Genomic DNA, 16,646 nt, shown 5'->3' with positions numbered 1-16,646 from the left:
TGATTGCTGCCTCCTGTACAATGTCATAAACCTCCATCCATACTTCTTCAGGCACTCTGTCTATCAAATCTAGTCAAACCTATTGTTCACCTCCACTGTATATTCATCAGTGATATGCTCTGGGTCAAACCTGAATGGCCTAGTGGTTTAAGAACATAAGAACATAAGAGACGCCAATGTTGGATCAGGCCAAAGGCCCATCCAGTCCAACACTCTGTGTCACACAGTGGCCAGAAATACCAGTGCCATCAGGAGGTCCAGCAGTGGGGCCAGGACATTAGAAGCCCTCCCACTGTTGACCCCCCCCCCCCAAGCACCAAGATGACAGAGCATCACTTGCCCCAGAGCCCCTAGCTATACCTTGTGGCTAATAGCCACTGATGGACCTCTGCTCCATATGCTTATCTAATTCCCTTTTGAAGCCGTCCATGCTTGTAGCTCCCACCACTTCCTGTGGCAGTGAATTCCATGTGTTAATCACTCTTTGGGTGAAGAAGTACTTCCTTTTATCCGTTCTAACCCGACCGCTCTGCAGTTTCATGGAGTGCCCACGAGTTCTTGTATTGTGAGAAAGGGAGAAAAGTACCTCTTTCTTTACCTGCTCTTTCCCATGCATAATCTTATAAACCTCGATCATGTCACCCCTCAGTCATCTTTTCTCCAAGCTAAAGAGCCCTAAGCGCTTTAACCTTTCCTCATAGGGAAAGTGTTCCAACCCTTTTATCATTCGAGTTGCCCATGTCTTTCTTATGCTTTTTCAGAGCATTATTATAACTGAGTGCAGTGTGGAGTTAGCAATCTGGAAGCTCTTGGGCCAGATTAGCACCTGTTTATGAACACTGCTGTATGTGAAAGTGCAATGTAACACTGAAAGGCATTTTCAAAATATACTAAGTGCAATTATCAGGGTCAAAAGAGGAGGTACTGGAGTGTTGTAGTCAGAGTGCAGCAAATAGGACCAGAGAGTTCAAATCCTTGCTCTGCCGTGAAGCTCATGGGCTGCCTTTAGACTACTAACCATCTCCCAGCCTAACCTACCTCACAGGGTTATTGTGAAGATAAAATGGAGGGGGGGACGACAACCATGTTTGCTACTCCCAAACTCCTTAGAGGAAAGATGGTGTAAAAATAATAAATTAGCAACCACAATACGGAAATTAATTCCTTCAGCACATTTCGATATGTTTATTTTCCTGTAGAATTTCAGTTCAAATGAGAACACTATAATAAACAGCAGACAGATTCTCAAAACCCTGACTTGTGTTTCTTTGCAGCTGCACTGGAGAGCAATATCTGGAGAGCCAGGGGATCGATGCGACGTCATGGGGCCTCTGGCAGAACCACCTTGCGCTGGCTTGCATGATCGTCATCTTCCTTACAATTGCGTACTTGAAGTTGCGTTTCATGAAGAAATTTTCTTAAAATGTACATAGAAATGAATCTGTGATTCAGGCTACCCTGTCGTAAACAGAAGGGCTACGGAATAGACTCTTTCTTTTTGTTGTGTTAAATAGATTCTTGTTAAGCCAGTTTGGTGTAGTGGTTAAGTGCGCGGACTCTAATTTGGGAGATTAAATAGATTCTTGTTAAACCAGTTTGGTGTAGTGGTTAAGTGCGCAGACTCTAACCTGGGAGAACTGGGTTTGATTCCCCACTTCTCCACTTGCACCTGGCTGGATGACCTTGGCCAAGCCGTAGTTCTGATAGCAGTTTCTGTCAAGAATTCTCTCAGCCCCGCCTACCTCACAGGGTGTCTGTTGTGGGGAGGGGAAGGGAAAGGAGTGTGTAAGCCGCTCTGAGACACCTTTGGTAGTGAAGGGCAGGGTATAAATCCAATCTCCTCTCCTTCTCCTCCTAAATAGATTCCTTAGCTCATTTTGGAGTTAGGAAAAAAAACAGCAAGGCCAAACGTTTACCAGTATGGTACACCTAAATGTTCTTTTGCTACATTGACTATGTTGTGTATATTGGCACCTGAAGTCTGAACCAACAACATTCTTCAGCATTTGCTATTTTCAAGTGGTGTGACTGATTCAAATTAAGCATTTCGTAAGCTCCATGCAGTTCAGTGGAAGAGAGGTGCTTTAATTCTCCCTTTGGAACCAAGGGGGACATAAAATGCAGACTTGCCTGGACATCCTCCAATAGTGGTTAAAATGCAGAATAGTTTGGGGTTTTTTTAGAACTGGCTTCACAAAGGTGTCATCACAAACATATATAATTTAAGAGTAAGATCGTTTTGGTTGTTTTTTTAAAAAGCGTAAAGTGTTTTTTGTGCATCTGCTAGTTATATTAAGCATGGAGTGTCCTCACTGTATTTCACACAAGGTGGTCCCGGTCACACGAGCGGGATGATTTGCTGCCAAAGGGAGGCAAATTAGAGCCGGAGCAAAAAGAACCGCGGGAGTGCTTCCCCGACATGCCCCCGTGGCTCCATGCTCCGGCAGCCGATCACACGTTGTGCAGCAAACCAGCAGTAGCGCGGTTGTGCGCATGCGTGGGATGGGCTACCAGCACTTCCCCAACCAGACGCCTGGAGTTGCCACGCACCATCCAGATGGTAGTGCTCTGTTGCTAGTACCTTTTAAATGCGCGTTTTCGGGCTGAAGGGACGGATCGGGGACGGGTGCGTGACGCTTCCCAGATGTTGCGGTGTGATCGCGCCCACTTGATGCGCCCCCGATCCGCCCCTCTTGCTGGGCAAATCCTCCCGTGTGACCGGGGCCGGTGTTGGCTGCTGTCAGACAGTATTAAGCCTGATCTGTTGCTCAGTTTGTTCCTTGCTTCTTCTCAAACACAGGATCCTGATTCAACTAACTCTAGCTGCTCACACCTGGCCCTAGTTAAACTGTGGCACTGCACTGGGCCACTCCATTTAACCCACTAGATTTGAGTCTAGTTGCACCTTAGAGACCAAATTTTTTTTTCAGAGTATGAGAGTTATCTGATGAAGGGAGCTTCGACTCTCGAATGCTCATGCCCTGAAAATGTCGTCGGTCTCCAAGGTGCTTCCGGACTCAGACCTAGCTGTTCCACTGCAGGACCATCACAGTGACCCTCTGAAACTTCCCATCTGACCCAGTCACCTGAACCGGCCTAACGGTTGGAGAGTTATACAAATACAAATACAATACCTTTATTGGCATAAAATATCAAATACACATGCAGCATAGAGCCTCAAGATAGGTTGGAGGGGTATCACATTCCGAATTGCCTTAATATGAGCCTCTCCTCCTAGATACTTCATAAAAGAAATTTGCTACAGGTTCCAGAATTTCTATATTATGCGAAGACAATAAAGAACTAATTTTATGCTCATCGGATTGGCCCAAAAGGGGGTCCAACACAGGTTCAATATAAACAACACGGATGTCATAGTGGAATTTACAGTACAATAGCACATGTCCAATGGATTCAATTTTCCCCATCCCACAGGGGCACAATCTATCTTTATAGGGAATTTTCTTGAACCTTCCCGATAGAACAGCTGAGGGAAGGACGTCGAACCGCGCTAGCATGAAAGCCCTACGAAGATGGGGCTGAATCAGTCTTGCCAGGTATCCTGAGGAAATGTGGTTGGAGAGTTTTACTGAGACCTGGAAGACCTGGATTCAGATTCCTTGCTCCGCCATGAAACTCACCAGAGGGACTTGGCTCAGTCAGTCAATTTCAGCACAACCTACTTCACAGAGAAACATGAAAAAAAGAGTGAGCCATATATGCCGGCCTGAGCTCCTTGGAATGGAAAGGTGGTATAAAAATGTAAGAGTTGTTTTCCACATGCAAACTGGGATTCTAAACCTGGTTCAGAGTACTAGATGGGGGGGGGGGTTTCCTAACTCCAGTGTGTCAACATACTTGCATTTGTATATCTTGGGTAACCAGATAAAGTGTATGTCTTGGTATCTGATGACATGTGCGTGTGCACAAAAGCTTATACCCAGAATTAAACTTTGTTGTTCTTAAATGTGCCACTGGCCTCAAAATTTGTTCTACTGGGTAAGCAGAGTTACTTTGGGAAGGGGTGGAGTGAATTTGTGTCCATGTCATTCAGTCTTAATATCATCTTTTTGTGACATCTGATCCCATGGAGCTGCCTTATACCTAGTTCAGAACTCTATCAACAGCTTTTTAGAGCCACAGGTCGATATGGCTGCCAACTCTGGGTTGGACTAAGTTTGAGTCCAGTGGCACCTTTAAGACCAACAAAGCTTACACCTTGAATAAAACTCTGTTGGTCTTAAAGGTGCCACTGGACTCAAACTTTGTTATGCTGCTTCAGAACAACATGGCCACCCACCTGAACTCTGGGTTGGGAAATTCCTGGGGATTTGGAACCTGGGGAGTGGAGGATAATGCTATAGAGTCTACCCCTCAAAGCAGCCATTTTCTCTAGGAGAAATTGGTCTCTGATACATGGAGATCAAGCATGTGTGCATAATCTCAGCCACCATACTATCATCTATCTATCTATCTATCTATCTATCTATCTATCTATCTATCTATCTATCTATCTATCTATCTATCTATCTATCTATCTATCTATCTATCTATCTATCTATCTATCTATCTATCTATCTATCTATCTATCTATCTCTCTATCTATACATTCAATTTATACTGTCACTGATCACTCATCTTTGTCTGTTCTCTCTGTTTTATTCTTCCTTTATGTCTCTAGTCCAGTGATAGTGAACCTTTTAGAGACCAAGTGCCCAAACTGCAACCCAAAACCCACTTATTTATCGCAAAGTACCAACATGGCAATTTAACCTGAATACTGAAGTTTTAGTTTAGAAAAAACAACTCATGTATTAACATAAGATGATCCAAACAAAGTAAGGAAAGCAATCCCAAATGCTTTCATTTACTTAAAATTATTTGACAGAGAATTCCACACTTTCATGATGGTCTGGGCCTGGCTGGGGCGATGGCACGCGTGCCCACTGAGAGGGCTCTGAGTGCCACCTCTGGCACCCGTGCCATAGGTTCGCCACCACTGCTCTAGTCTCTTGTTTGAGACTGTAAACCCGAGTGCAGTCTGTGGTGTTTCTGGTTTTGTTTTATGTACAATGCACCATTTCTGTAGATGCACTGGAAATAAATAATATCAGATATACTGAATCAATGCCTCCAGCCCCATGAAAAACCTTGTAAACAACAACAAAGCCATTCATGCAGAATGCAGCAGTTGTGGAAACCTCCTTAGGATCCGGGGGGCGGGGTGGAGGGGAGCTTAAAAAAGGTGCCAGTACTCATATATAAAGCTACACCAACTTCCACCAGTTTCCCCTTCAGGACTTGGGAGAACCCCCTAAAAGGTGCCAGTACTCAGTACCAGTGAGTACGATCATTTAAAAAACCTTGCTATAGAGACCATGCTTGGGCTAGCTCAGTGTCATCAGATCTTGGAAGCTAAGCAAGGTTAGCTCTGGTTCGTACTTGGATGGGAGACCATAAAGGAAGTCTAGAATTTCGACACAGACAATGACAAACCACCTTTAAGAACATAAGGGAAGCCATGTTGGATCAGGCCAATGGCCCATCTAGTCCAACTCTTTGTGTCACACAGTTGCCAAAACCCAGGTGCCATCAGGAGGTCCACTAAGCAGCCCCAGAACTCCAGAAAAATGCCTTTGAACATCTCTTGCCTTAAAAACCTAATGTGGTCGGCATAAGTCATCTGCAACTTGGTGGCACTTTCCATGACCACCATAAATTGAGACCACAGGATCCATGTCGGCCCAAAGCACCAGAAACAAAAGCCATGACATAGCTTTCATTAGAATCAACCAGAACAACACGAAACAACAGGCAAGATTTCATGGTCTGTCTGATGTTTTCAACAGACTAGGTATTAAAATGCACATGGTGGTGGTAGTGGGGGAGATGTTTCAGACCTGATTTTAGGACTCTTGTCCACATCCTGTGCAGAATGGGAGACAGATGTGAATAGATAAAGTGATTCCAAGTAGAACCTTGGTGGTACCAAGTTGCCTTCTGAGAAGCAGCAAAAATGGCTGCCTCCAACTCAGAATAAATGAGTTTAGCCTTCCATCAACCATACAGATCTTCTAAAAGGCTGAGATTTGAGGAAACAGCAGCATCGGAATGTGATGTACAGAAAGTGCATAGCAAGAACTTAATCCTTTTTGTTCCCATAATATTCTAATTTGGGATGCACCCAATGAAAAGTAGTCTCAGGGCAGCCAAGATAAAGGACCTCAGACAACAGCGGGGGGTTGGACTAGATGACCCTGTGTCATGACCCCCAGAGGGGTCTTTGGCCCATCAATGTGTATTTATATTTAGGATTTTTGGCTCCAATGTGCATCACCTTGCACTTGGCCACATTGAACCCCATTTGCCATGTTGACGCCCACTTGCCCATCTTTGACAGATCCCTTTGGAGTGCCTCACAATCCTCACTGGTTTTCACCACCCTGAACAACTTCGTATCATCCGCAAATTTAGCCACTTCACTGCTTACTCCCAACTCCAAATCATTAATGAACAAGTTAAAAAGCAGTGGACCAAGTACTGATCCCTGTGGTACCCCACTGCTTACCACCCTCCACTGGGAAAATTGCCCATTTATACTCACTCTCTGTTTTCTATTAATTAGCCAGTTTTTGATCCATAAAAGGACTTGTCCTTTTATCCCATGATTTTTGAGCTTACTTATGAGCCTTTGATGAGGAACTTTATCAAAAGCTTTCTGGAAGTCAAGGTAAACAATATCTATTGGATCCCCCTTGTCCACATGTTTGTTCACCCCCTCAAAGAACATTAACAGGTTAGTGAGACAAGATCTTCCCTTACAGAACCCATGTTGAGTCTGCCTCAATAGGTTTTGTTCATCTATGTGCCTACTAATTCTTTCCTTAATAATGGTTTCCACCAATTTACCCGGTATCGACGTCAGACTGACAGATTTATGAAGGACAGGGTCATCAATGACGACTAGATGGAACCGCCATTTCAAGATGAGGTACATTTCCAAAATGGATTTGGATGGCCCGGGTTAGCCTGATCTTATCAGATCTTGGAAGCTAAGCAAGAGTTGGCTTTGGTTAGTACTTAGATAGGAGACCACCCAGGAAGTTCAGGGTTGTCTCTTACTTTGACAGCTCTACATGGTTGCCATAAGTCTGCTGTGACTTGAAGGCACTTTCCATCTCCAGTAGTGGTGGTGTTGGGGAGGTAAGTCCCTGTGTTCTTCTGAGACAGCTGGGGTACCCTGTTAAATACTTTGTGGGGTAGGGTTGCCAGGTCCCCTTGCTGCTCTGGCGGGGGGATTTGGGGGGGGGTGATCCTGGGGTGGGCAGGGATGTCGCATGGGGGACGCTCTGGTTTTTGGGCAAACTCTGTGGTAAAATTGGGCTTAAACCATAGAGTTTGCCCCCAAACAAGAGCATCCCCTGCATGAAATCCCTAATGCATGACATCATCCTTGTTTAGTGGCGGGGTGTTCCCCGGCGGCTGGCTGGTCCGCGGTGGGGAGAAGCCACCAAAACTGAGGGATCCCCCACTGGGACCTGGGGGCTGGCAACCCTAGTATGGGGACATTATGTATCTATTTAGTACACTTTAAACCCTGCTTTCTCCAAGGAGTGCAGGGCAGAGTGCATTGTTTCATCCTTCTCATACTCACAACAACCCTGTGGGGTACAGGTACTTCAGGCTGACAGAGAATGAGTGACCCAAGTTCACCACAGCGCTGGCTCTTCGGCTTTGAAACGGAGATGAGCACCGCAACCCTAGAGTCGGACTCGACTGGCTTTCGAGCAAGGGAAACCTTTACCTTTACCTTTCGTACACTTTAAACCCTGCTTTCTCCAAGGAGTGCAGGGCAGAGTGCATTGTTTCATCCTTCTCATACTCACAACAACCCTGTGGGGTACAGGTACTTCAGGCTGACAGAGAATGAGTGACCCAAGTTCACCTAGAGAGATTCATGGCTGAGAGGGGATTTTAAGCCTGATGTCACAAATCTTAGCCTGCAACACTCTCTGTTCAGATGCTGAAATACATGAGCCACAGGTCTTCATTTATATATCATCATTGCAGCAGACTTATGGCCACCCCATCAGGTTTCCAAGGTGATGTACAGAAAATAATCCTGTCTGTGTGTGTGTTTCCCCAGCCCAATTTGAGAAAACACTCAGTACAATCCTGTAGAGCAGAATCAGATCTTGTACTTTATTGATCAACAAAGGAGGGAGGTGCAGATCCAATAAAGTTTTGGATCCCACAGCTCTCCCCAAGGTTACAATGGGAGACATAAAGTTTTATACCCCCTACGACAGTTAGAAATAAATCATAATTATTGGTTCCATCAAACTTTGTCATATATCCGTCACACCACTCCGATTGGGCCCAGGTCTGTAGGTTGGACTTTCTCAGGCAAAAATATACCTCCTTCAGTTGAACAATGGGCCTTCTTCTTCCCAGGCTATGAAGTGATAAAAAGTATCTAATGTAACAGATATGGGTACATCATGTAGTATGGTTTCCATCTAATGCAAGCTAACTGACATCAGGGACATGCGCAGTTACAGCTGGCCATAACAAGCAAGGTCACAAGCTTCAGCATCTTATCTTTCCAGCATGCATCCAAACAACAGTCACAAATCAACCAAAGTTAATACCTGAAAACATTCATGATGTTAGAAGCATAAATGGCACTTAACATAAGCACCATGGATGTGCTAAGTGCACCTATTAAGTTAAACCTGTTAGTCAGTGGCAGAGTACAAAGTGTTTCATAAACTGTGCGTATAACAAAGGTAAGAGATGTTGAAATGTTGTCTGCCATCACCTGCCTCTGTATAGCAACTAGGGGTGTGCATTTGGTATTTACCGGAATAGAGAATCCTGAATAAAAGGCTTTATTTGGGTATATTCGGCAATACTGAATAGCGGCTGGGTGTGTGTGTTAAAAGGGACACACTTACCTTCAGTTTCTGCCTCTTTTCTGCTGTTTCTGGCTCTTTCCCGCTGTTTGCTCTGCTTTCCGGGGTAGGTGGGGGAGATCTCTGTAGGCCAATGGCAAATGCCACTTAGGGAGTACTTACAGTTAGTCACTGCAATGCATTTGCAAATGACATTGCATTACAGCTTTGCAAGGCTGTTGTTGCTTCTGGCTTCAAACTTGAAGCCCACTTAGTACAACCTACCTAGCTCTCCCAGGGAACAGGAGGGGGAAGGAGCACTGACAATCTGGCCAGTAGGATTTCAGGTAAGGGTGGTGAGATACAGTGCTCTTTAGCCAATCAGAGAAGTTTGTTCTTTTTTGGAATTCCTCTGTGCATGGGCAGAGAGCATAAAAGCAGACTCTGGCTGACTCCATTGCCTCTGAGAGCTTTGGTTGGAGATTGCATGGTTGGATTTTGCTTCCGCTGCTACTAGGGTTGCCAGCATCCTGGTGGGGCCTGGAGATCTCCCACTTTTACAACTGATCTCCAGCTGACAGAGATCAATTCCACTGGAGATAGGGTTGCCAGGTCTGGGTTGGAAAATACCTGGAGACTTTGGGGGTGGACCCAGGAGAGGGTTGGGTTTGGGGAGGGGAGGGGCCTCGGCATGGTACAATGCCATAGAGTCCACCCTTCCAAGCAGCCATTTCCTCCAGGGGAGCTGGAGGCTGGCAATCCTATCTGGAGAAAATGGCTGCTTTGAAGGGTGGACTCTATGGCATTGTACAATGCTGAGGCCCCTCCCCTCCCCAAACCCTGCCCTCTAGGGTTGCCAAGTGTAAATTCCTCTGGAGCGGGGGACTCCCGTCCGGTGTCTGGAGTGCATGAGAATGTGCTTTTCACACGCGTGCCGCACACACGTCACCTGGAAGTGACACAACGATGCCGGGCACGCTGGGGGCGGGGCCACGACCATCCGAGGGGAAACCATAGAGTTTTCCCTCGGATGATCGTGGCCCCACTCCCAGCATGCTCGGCGTGGTCTAGGGCTGCCAAATCCCCCTGGGGGCTTTGGAGGCCCGATTTCCGCCACTGCGGAATCGGGCCCTGGGGGAAACCCCACCCCGGCGTGCATGTCAGCTGGATGTGACGTGATGACGCCGGGCACGCTCTATGTTTCCCCCTCAAATGGCTGTGTCCCCGCCCCCAGCGTGCCCGGCGTCATCACGTCACATCCGGTTGATGTGCATGCGGCGTGCGCGCGCAAAGCGTGCGTGCACATGGGACGCCAAATGGGAGCCCCCCGCCGCGAGGTAAGAACAATTTGGCAACCCTAGCGTGGTTGCGTCACTTCCAGGTGACGCACACGTCGGGGTGGGATTCCCCCCGGGGCCCGATCCGCCGGCGGCGGGGAACGGGTCTCTGGGGCGGGGGTTTACCCGCCCCCCGGGGGGACTTGGCAAGCCTACTGCCCTCTCCCTGATCCACCCCCAAATTCTCCATGTAGTTTCCAATCCAGACCTGGCAACTCTCGCTGCTGCTTCTAAGCTTGTGACACAAGAGTCTTGTGTGTGGACCACTTCGAATCAGATCCTGCCTGATGGAGAACAGAAGACTGAAGACGTTAACTTGTTTGACTTTATTACAGCACCAGTTTAAAAAAAGTTTTCTCATTTTGCTGTGGGCTGGTGGTTTGCGGGGGGTTGAGTGGTGAGGAGACTAGGCCTCCCGCCTGGGCCCTGGGGCCTCTCAGGCCTCTTCCTGGTTCTGTTTGTTTGTGGTGTGTGATTTCTGTTGCACTTTGCAGTTAAAACCAGATTTTTAAAAGTTTTTTCTTTTTACAGTGTGATGATAATCTCTGGGGCTGGGTTGTTAATTTGGGGTGGTGGCAGTGAGTGGCTGGGCCTCCTGCCTGGGCTCTAGGCTCTCTCAGGCCTCCTCCTGGTTCTGTTTGGCTAAGTGGTTTTAGACTCTGGTTTGTCGTTGTTTTTTTTTTTGGCTTTTGGCAGTTATTTTTGAGGCGTTTTCTGATTTGTTGTTTTTTGGGGGGGGGCTGGTGGTGGTTGTGTGTGTGTGTGGGTGTTAGGCTAAGAGGGCCTCAGGTGCCTTTTTGGATTTTTGTGGGAGGGGGCTGTCTCACTATTTTCTCTGTGTGTGCTTCTGGTCTTAGGTGCTGCTAAATAGGCTCTTAGTAATAAGGATTTCAGGAACTGTGTAATGTTCAACACTTTAAAATAAATTTAAGCATAGGGCTTTAGTTCATCTCTAACTAGGCCAGAGGTAGGAGGATATTAAATAGGATTGCCAATCCCCAGTTTGGGGCAGGAGATCCCCTGGTTTGGAGCCCCTCCCCTGCTTCAGGGCTGACAGAAAGCGGGGGAGAGGGCCGCTGGGCACTCCATTATACCCTATGGAGACCAGTCCCCATAGGGTATAATGGAGAATTGATCTGTGGGTATCTGGGGCTTAGAGGGCGGCTGGTTTTTTTTAGTTAGAGGCACTAAATTTTCAGCATAGCTGGTGGTGCCTCACCTGAAAAAAATCCCCAAGTTTCAAAAAAAATGGACTAGGGGGTCCAATTCTATGAGCCCCAAAAGAAGGTGCCCCCATCCAATGGAGGAAAAGCATTTAAAAGGAATGCAGTCCTTTCAAACGTGAGGGCCAGAACTCCCGGCTTGTCAGCCTCACCTGGCAACCCTAGTGACATCACAAAAGTGATGTCACATCCTTGCTCCTGGCTCCGTCCCTAAAGTCCCCAGATATTTTCTGAGTCGGACCTGGCAACCCTAATATTTAAAGAGGTGAGTTTGGACTTCAAAACAGTGGTATAATTATCAATTAGCCTAGATTTATTTCAAAAAAAGCAGTTTGCTGTGTGCCTCTGCTTCAATGAAGGCACTGCTTTTAGAAAAATTAATTCCATTTCGGTTGACCTGTAGTTTTTACATTTTCAGGAGGGAGCGCCTGCATTTCCAATCCCATACAGGAAATCAGGCTTGTTCCCATTGAATCTAGTCAGGAGAAGTTTAATACCGCTCCCTAAACTTTTAAAAAGGTTTTGCTCCATTTCTTCTCAAGGATATTTATATCCAACTTCTGTTTATTTACCTTTTTTACTAATTTATATGCATACATTCAAGATAATTAACAAAGTTACTTAACAATAAAGGTAAAGGTAAAGGTAAAGGTAAAGGTTCCCTTGCTCGAAAGCCAGTCGAATCCGACTCTAGGGTTGCGGTGCTCATCTCCGTTTCAAAGCTGTGGTCATGTGGCTGGCATGACTAAACACACAGGCGCGCTGTCACCTTCCCACTGAAGTGGTACCTATTTATCTATTTGCAATTTCTTGCTTTTGAACTGCTGGTTGGCAGGAGCTGGAACTAGAGACGGGAGCTCACTCCGTCATGCGGCACACTCGGGTCTCGAACTGCTGAACTACCGACCTTCCACAGCCTGCAGTTCAGTGTCTTAACCACTTGAAGCACTGCAGCTCCTATTACTTAACAATACATCACTTTAAAATATAATGTATTGAAATAATAACACATTAGAAATGTAAGAGAGAGAGAGAGAGATCACAATAGCCACAGATATTTTCAGCCTACTGTCAATCATGATCATATGCTGGGGTTGCTTGGGAGATTTGGGGAATGGCGCCTGTGGAGGGTTTGGAGGAGGGATCTCAGCAGTGTATAATGCCATAGAGACCCCCCCAGCAGCCATTTTCTCTGGGGAAATTGATTTCTGTCATCTGGAGAGCAGTTGTAATCCTGAGAGGTCTCCAGCCCCCACCTGGAAGTTGGCAACCCTAAAATACCCCCTCAAGTTGCTGGAAAAGCAACCTGAGACAGGTCCCTACAGTTTTCAGTAAGGAGCCTCTTCCAAAGAATTGGAGTGTCAGGATCCTGCTCCCTGCCAGACGCCGGGGAACAGTTCGCCGTTGTGAGGATTCAACAAATCCGGAAACCAACACCTCAGACCGAGCGCATTGGGTGTTGCATCACACTCTAAACTTTGCCCGGCGGTCACTTTTGCAATGTCACATCCTGGCTCCTGCCTCCACCCCCAAAGTCCCCCAGATATTTTCTGAGTCGGACCTGGCAACCCTAATATTTAAAGAGGTGAGTTTGGACTTCAAAACAGTGGTATAATTATCAATTAGCCTAGATTTACTTCAAAAAAAGCAGTTTGCTGTGTGCCTCTGCTTCAATGAAGGCACTGAGGAAATTCTCACCTGCCAGGTAGAGGGTACTGCCAGGAGAGGCCAGTCTTAAGAACATAAGAAGAGCCCTGCTGGACCAGACCAATGGTCCATCTCGTCCAGCATCCTGTCTCACACAGTGTCCAACCAGTTCCTGTGAACAGCCAAGGCCTTCCACTGATGTTGCCTCCTGGCTCTGGGATTCAGAGGCTCAGTGCTTCTGAATGTGTCACCTCAGTCACCTCAGTAGCTATTGAGAAACCTATCCTCCATGAATCCATCTAAGCCCCTTTTAAAACTGTTTATTCCTGTGGCCGTCACGACATCCTCCGGCAGCCTTATGACTAGCAGAATGGCCTTTCCCACTTTCAAATTTCCCTCATGTTCATTCAGCCTGTTTTTATCAGGGGCCTGGTTCTGCTTTTGGGGCTGGTACATGAATGGCATGCCTAACTCTCTTCTCCATTCACGCAAAGAAATATTATGCAGGTCTTCCATGCATATGCTTTGTGTGTGTGTGTGTGTGTGTGTGTGGGAAGGACACTCAAGTTGAAGCTGACTTACGGTGTGAGCAAAACAGAGGTGGTGTGCCATTGCCTGCCTTTGCATAGCGGCCCTGGACTTCCTTGGGGGTCTTTCATCCATGTACTAACCAGGCCAACTCTGCTTAGCTTCTGAGATCTAGATGGGTTTGGGTTAGTGTGGGCTGTCCAGGCCAGGGCATATGTTCTATATGAACCCTTTCCCCCTCTTCTTGATAAAAAGGGAGGGTGCAAACATTGTGTGTCTCTACAGTTGATCATCTGCATGGAGTATTCATGCCTTGTCTGGTGTTGTCTGCTTGGTGGAAGGGACAAAGATACACCTGATCATCCACACCATGTCAGTTATAGCACCTAGCATGGTAATTGTTTGATGTGGGTCATAGGATGGGCAGCTGTGGCTCAGAGGTAGTGCACACATTACTTGCCTGCAGATCTCTGGTTCAGTCCCTGACATTTCCAATGAAAGGAGTTCAAGGGACAGATGCTGGGAAAGACCCTTTGTCACATCCAGTCCGAGATTTATTTGGGCTGCTGCCACACAGCAGGAAAAGCGGTGGGTGAAGCGTGGCTAATTCTGAGCCGCACCAAAGTTGAGACGGCACGGCGGGATCCCACGCCGCGGCGCTGTAGCTCCCCGGCACGATCAGATGCCGGGGAGAAAGCAACGGTGGGAAGGGGAGGCTGGCGAACTGCGCATGCTTACACATGCGCAGTTCGGACAGGAGCCGGGGATGCGCCAGCACAAGGACGCGCCGGCGATCCCACGGCCGCACTTGCCGCAGCCCTTCAGGATGAACCACCCAGGTAGGTGATTCTTTTTTGGTGCGGGTTTTGGCCGGGAGGGGCGGATTGGGAACGGGCGCAGCACAATTCCCAGATGTTGCTGTGGGATCACGCCCGTTTGCTGCGGCCCCGATCCGTCCCTCTCCCGGCCCAAAACCACTCATATGGACAGGGCCTTGCTGCATTTTTTAAAAACACTGCCTTCTTCCAAGGAGTTCTTCCAACTAATCAACCCTACACAGTTCTTTCCTCTGCTGGTTTATCCTCGCAACAGCCTTGTGAGGGAGGTTAGGCTGAGAGAGTGTGACCGGCCCACAGTCACCCAGTAAGCTTCATAGAAAGTGGGTATTGAAGCCGAGTCTCCCTGAAACTGAGTCAACCTTATGACCACTTTGAACACACTGGTAGTAGATAGCACTAAACTATCTGGACTGATTTGGTGTAAGGCAGCTGTGTATGCTCTTAGAGCGGTTTAGGATGGCGCTTTATGTCAGGTAGATTTGTGGACAAAAAATTCAAACAAAGAAAGGACACTCAATAAGAAAGCTTAGATATTTTGCAATTTCTTTTTTTCACCAGTAGGTGCCTTTTAGATTCAGTTTGTGAACTTTGTGACTGTTCAATCAATTTTTATACATTGTCGCTTTCTTTTTTAAATGACTTATTTCATTATTATTCTGAGCTCCCAGTGATTCTTTTTTAATCATCTCATCATTTATACAGTAGCACAGTTCTCCCAAAATGGGAAGACATACGAAGATCTTGAGTGAAGAACATGTAAAACTTGGAAATGAGTCAAAGATCAGGAGAATGACGCTTTCAGAAACCGTGTTTGCTCAGGGAAACACTATGACCTTTTACAACATCAGCTACACAATGAAAGTGAAGACAGGCAACTTTGGCTTCCGAAAAACCACTCAAAAAGAGATTTTAACAGATATCAGGTACAAATTAATTGCTTGCTGATGCTTACTGATCTTGAGTACCCTCTTTCTTTCCCCTCGTGTGGAGACAGAGTGGGTTTGGTACAGCTCTCCCTTCTCCACTATGATTCTGCAATGCTCAGCTGGAAATGTTCTCCATGGGTATTTCATCATACCTGAATATTCACTGTGAAAGAAACCCTGCTACACCCCATACTGAAGCATTCAGCGACTTGTACCTCCCCAGGCTATCTGAGCTATGCTCAGGATATAGGCTCTCTTGGAGTTCATGATTTATGTTCCATACATAAATGGTGAACTCCTAAGAAAAGGTTTTTTTGAGCTTGAAAGCTAATGTGGGAATTCTGAAAGTCAGGGCAAAATAAGTGTCTTGTTAACCAGCAGTGTGTGAAAACACAAGCCCAGAATGTTTACAATTCTTTATTGTCACGCTTCACAAGACTAGGGCATCTTTCACATTGCCTTAACGTGCATTACCTGATGTTACCGTGTCCATGTTTTTTCATGTGTTCAGGCAACTTTGTAAACATCCCAGCACTCATATCTTGCCCATTTCCCCCCTGTTCCTAATAAAACTGGTTTCTCCTGCTCTTTTCCCCCAAAGTGAAATGTAAGAACATAAGAACATAAGAGACGCCAATGTTGGATCAGGCCAAAGGCCCATCCAGTCCAACACTGTGTCACACAGTGGCCAGAAATACCAGGTGCCATCAAGAGGTCCACCAGTGGGGCCAGGACATTAGAAGCCCTCCCACTGTTGACCCCCCCCCAAGCACCAAGAAGACAGAGCATCACTTGCCCCAGAGCCCCTATCTATACCTTGTGGCTAATAGCCACTGATGGACCTCTGCTCCATATGCTTATCTAATTCCCTTTTGAAGCCGTCCATGCTTGTAGCCTTCCCTCATGTGTGGCAGTGAATTCCATGTGAATTCCATGTATTTGCAACAAAGCCTCTGCTCTGTAATCTGAACTAAGTTTTTCACATTGACTACTTCCAGCTCAACCCACCAGCCCGTCAAAATCCACTCAGAAAGGGCAGGCTGATGTGGGTGTTTTTTAAATTTCCATCTCAATAGGCAAACATTTCAGCGATTGAAGGTGCCTGTGTTGGGGCACGTTCCTCTTTGCTCTGTCTTGTGTGTGTGTGTTTCTCTCTTTCAGGCCTATTATGCATTGGTGTTTTCCCTTGCTTTTACCATCCATGTCCGTCGGGTGTTCTTTGTTGTTCTGCATTCCCATCGCTTTAACTGTG

The 16,646-nt window shown here is 46.6% G+C and overlaps 2 protein-coding genes across 2 annotated transcripts in view; both read left to right on the top strand.

Annotated features, from left to right (window-relative positions):
• LOC107110064 (ATP-binding cassette sub-family G member 2-like) overlaps positions 1–1,422 on the top strand; it is a 29,453-nt gene extending 28,031 nt beyond the window's left edge. Inside the window, exon 15 of the mRNA XM_015410785.1 lies at positions 1,275–1,422. Coding sequence (XP_015266271.1) covers positions 1,275–1,422 — 148 coding nt within the window. The remainder of the gene's footprint in view (positions 1–1,274) is intronic.
• A 13,874-nt stretch (positions 1,423–15,296) lies between these two features.
• Positions 15,297–16,646, top strand: part of LOC107110109 (ATP-binding cassette sub-family G member 2-like) — a 48,423-nt gene continuing 47,073 nt past the window's right edge. Inside the window, exon 1 of the mRNA XM_015410833.1 lies at positions 15,297–15,391. Within this exon, the coding sequence (XP_015266319.1) occupies positions 15,297–15,391 (95 nt within the window). The remainder of the gene's footprint in view (positions 15,392–16,646) is intronic.

This window comes from Gekko japonicus, unplaced genomic scaffold (assembly GCF_001447785.1).
Source record: "Gekko japonicus isolate JY-2015 unplaced genomic scaffold, Gekko_japonicus_V1.1 scaffold42, whole genome shotgun sequence".
Lineage (NCBI taxonomy): Eukaryota > Metazoa > Chordata > Lepidosauria > Squamata > Gekkonidae > Gekko > Gekko japonicus.
This window is presented reverse-complemented; position numbering and strand designations above follow the sequence as displayed.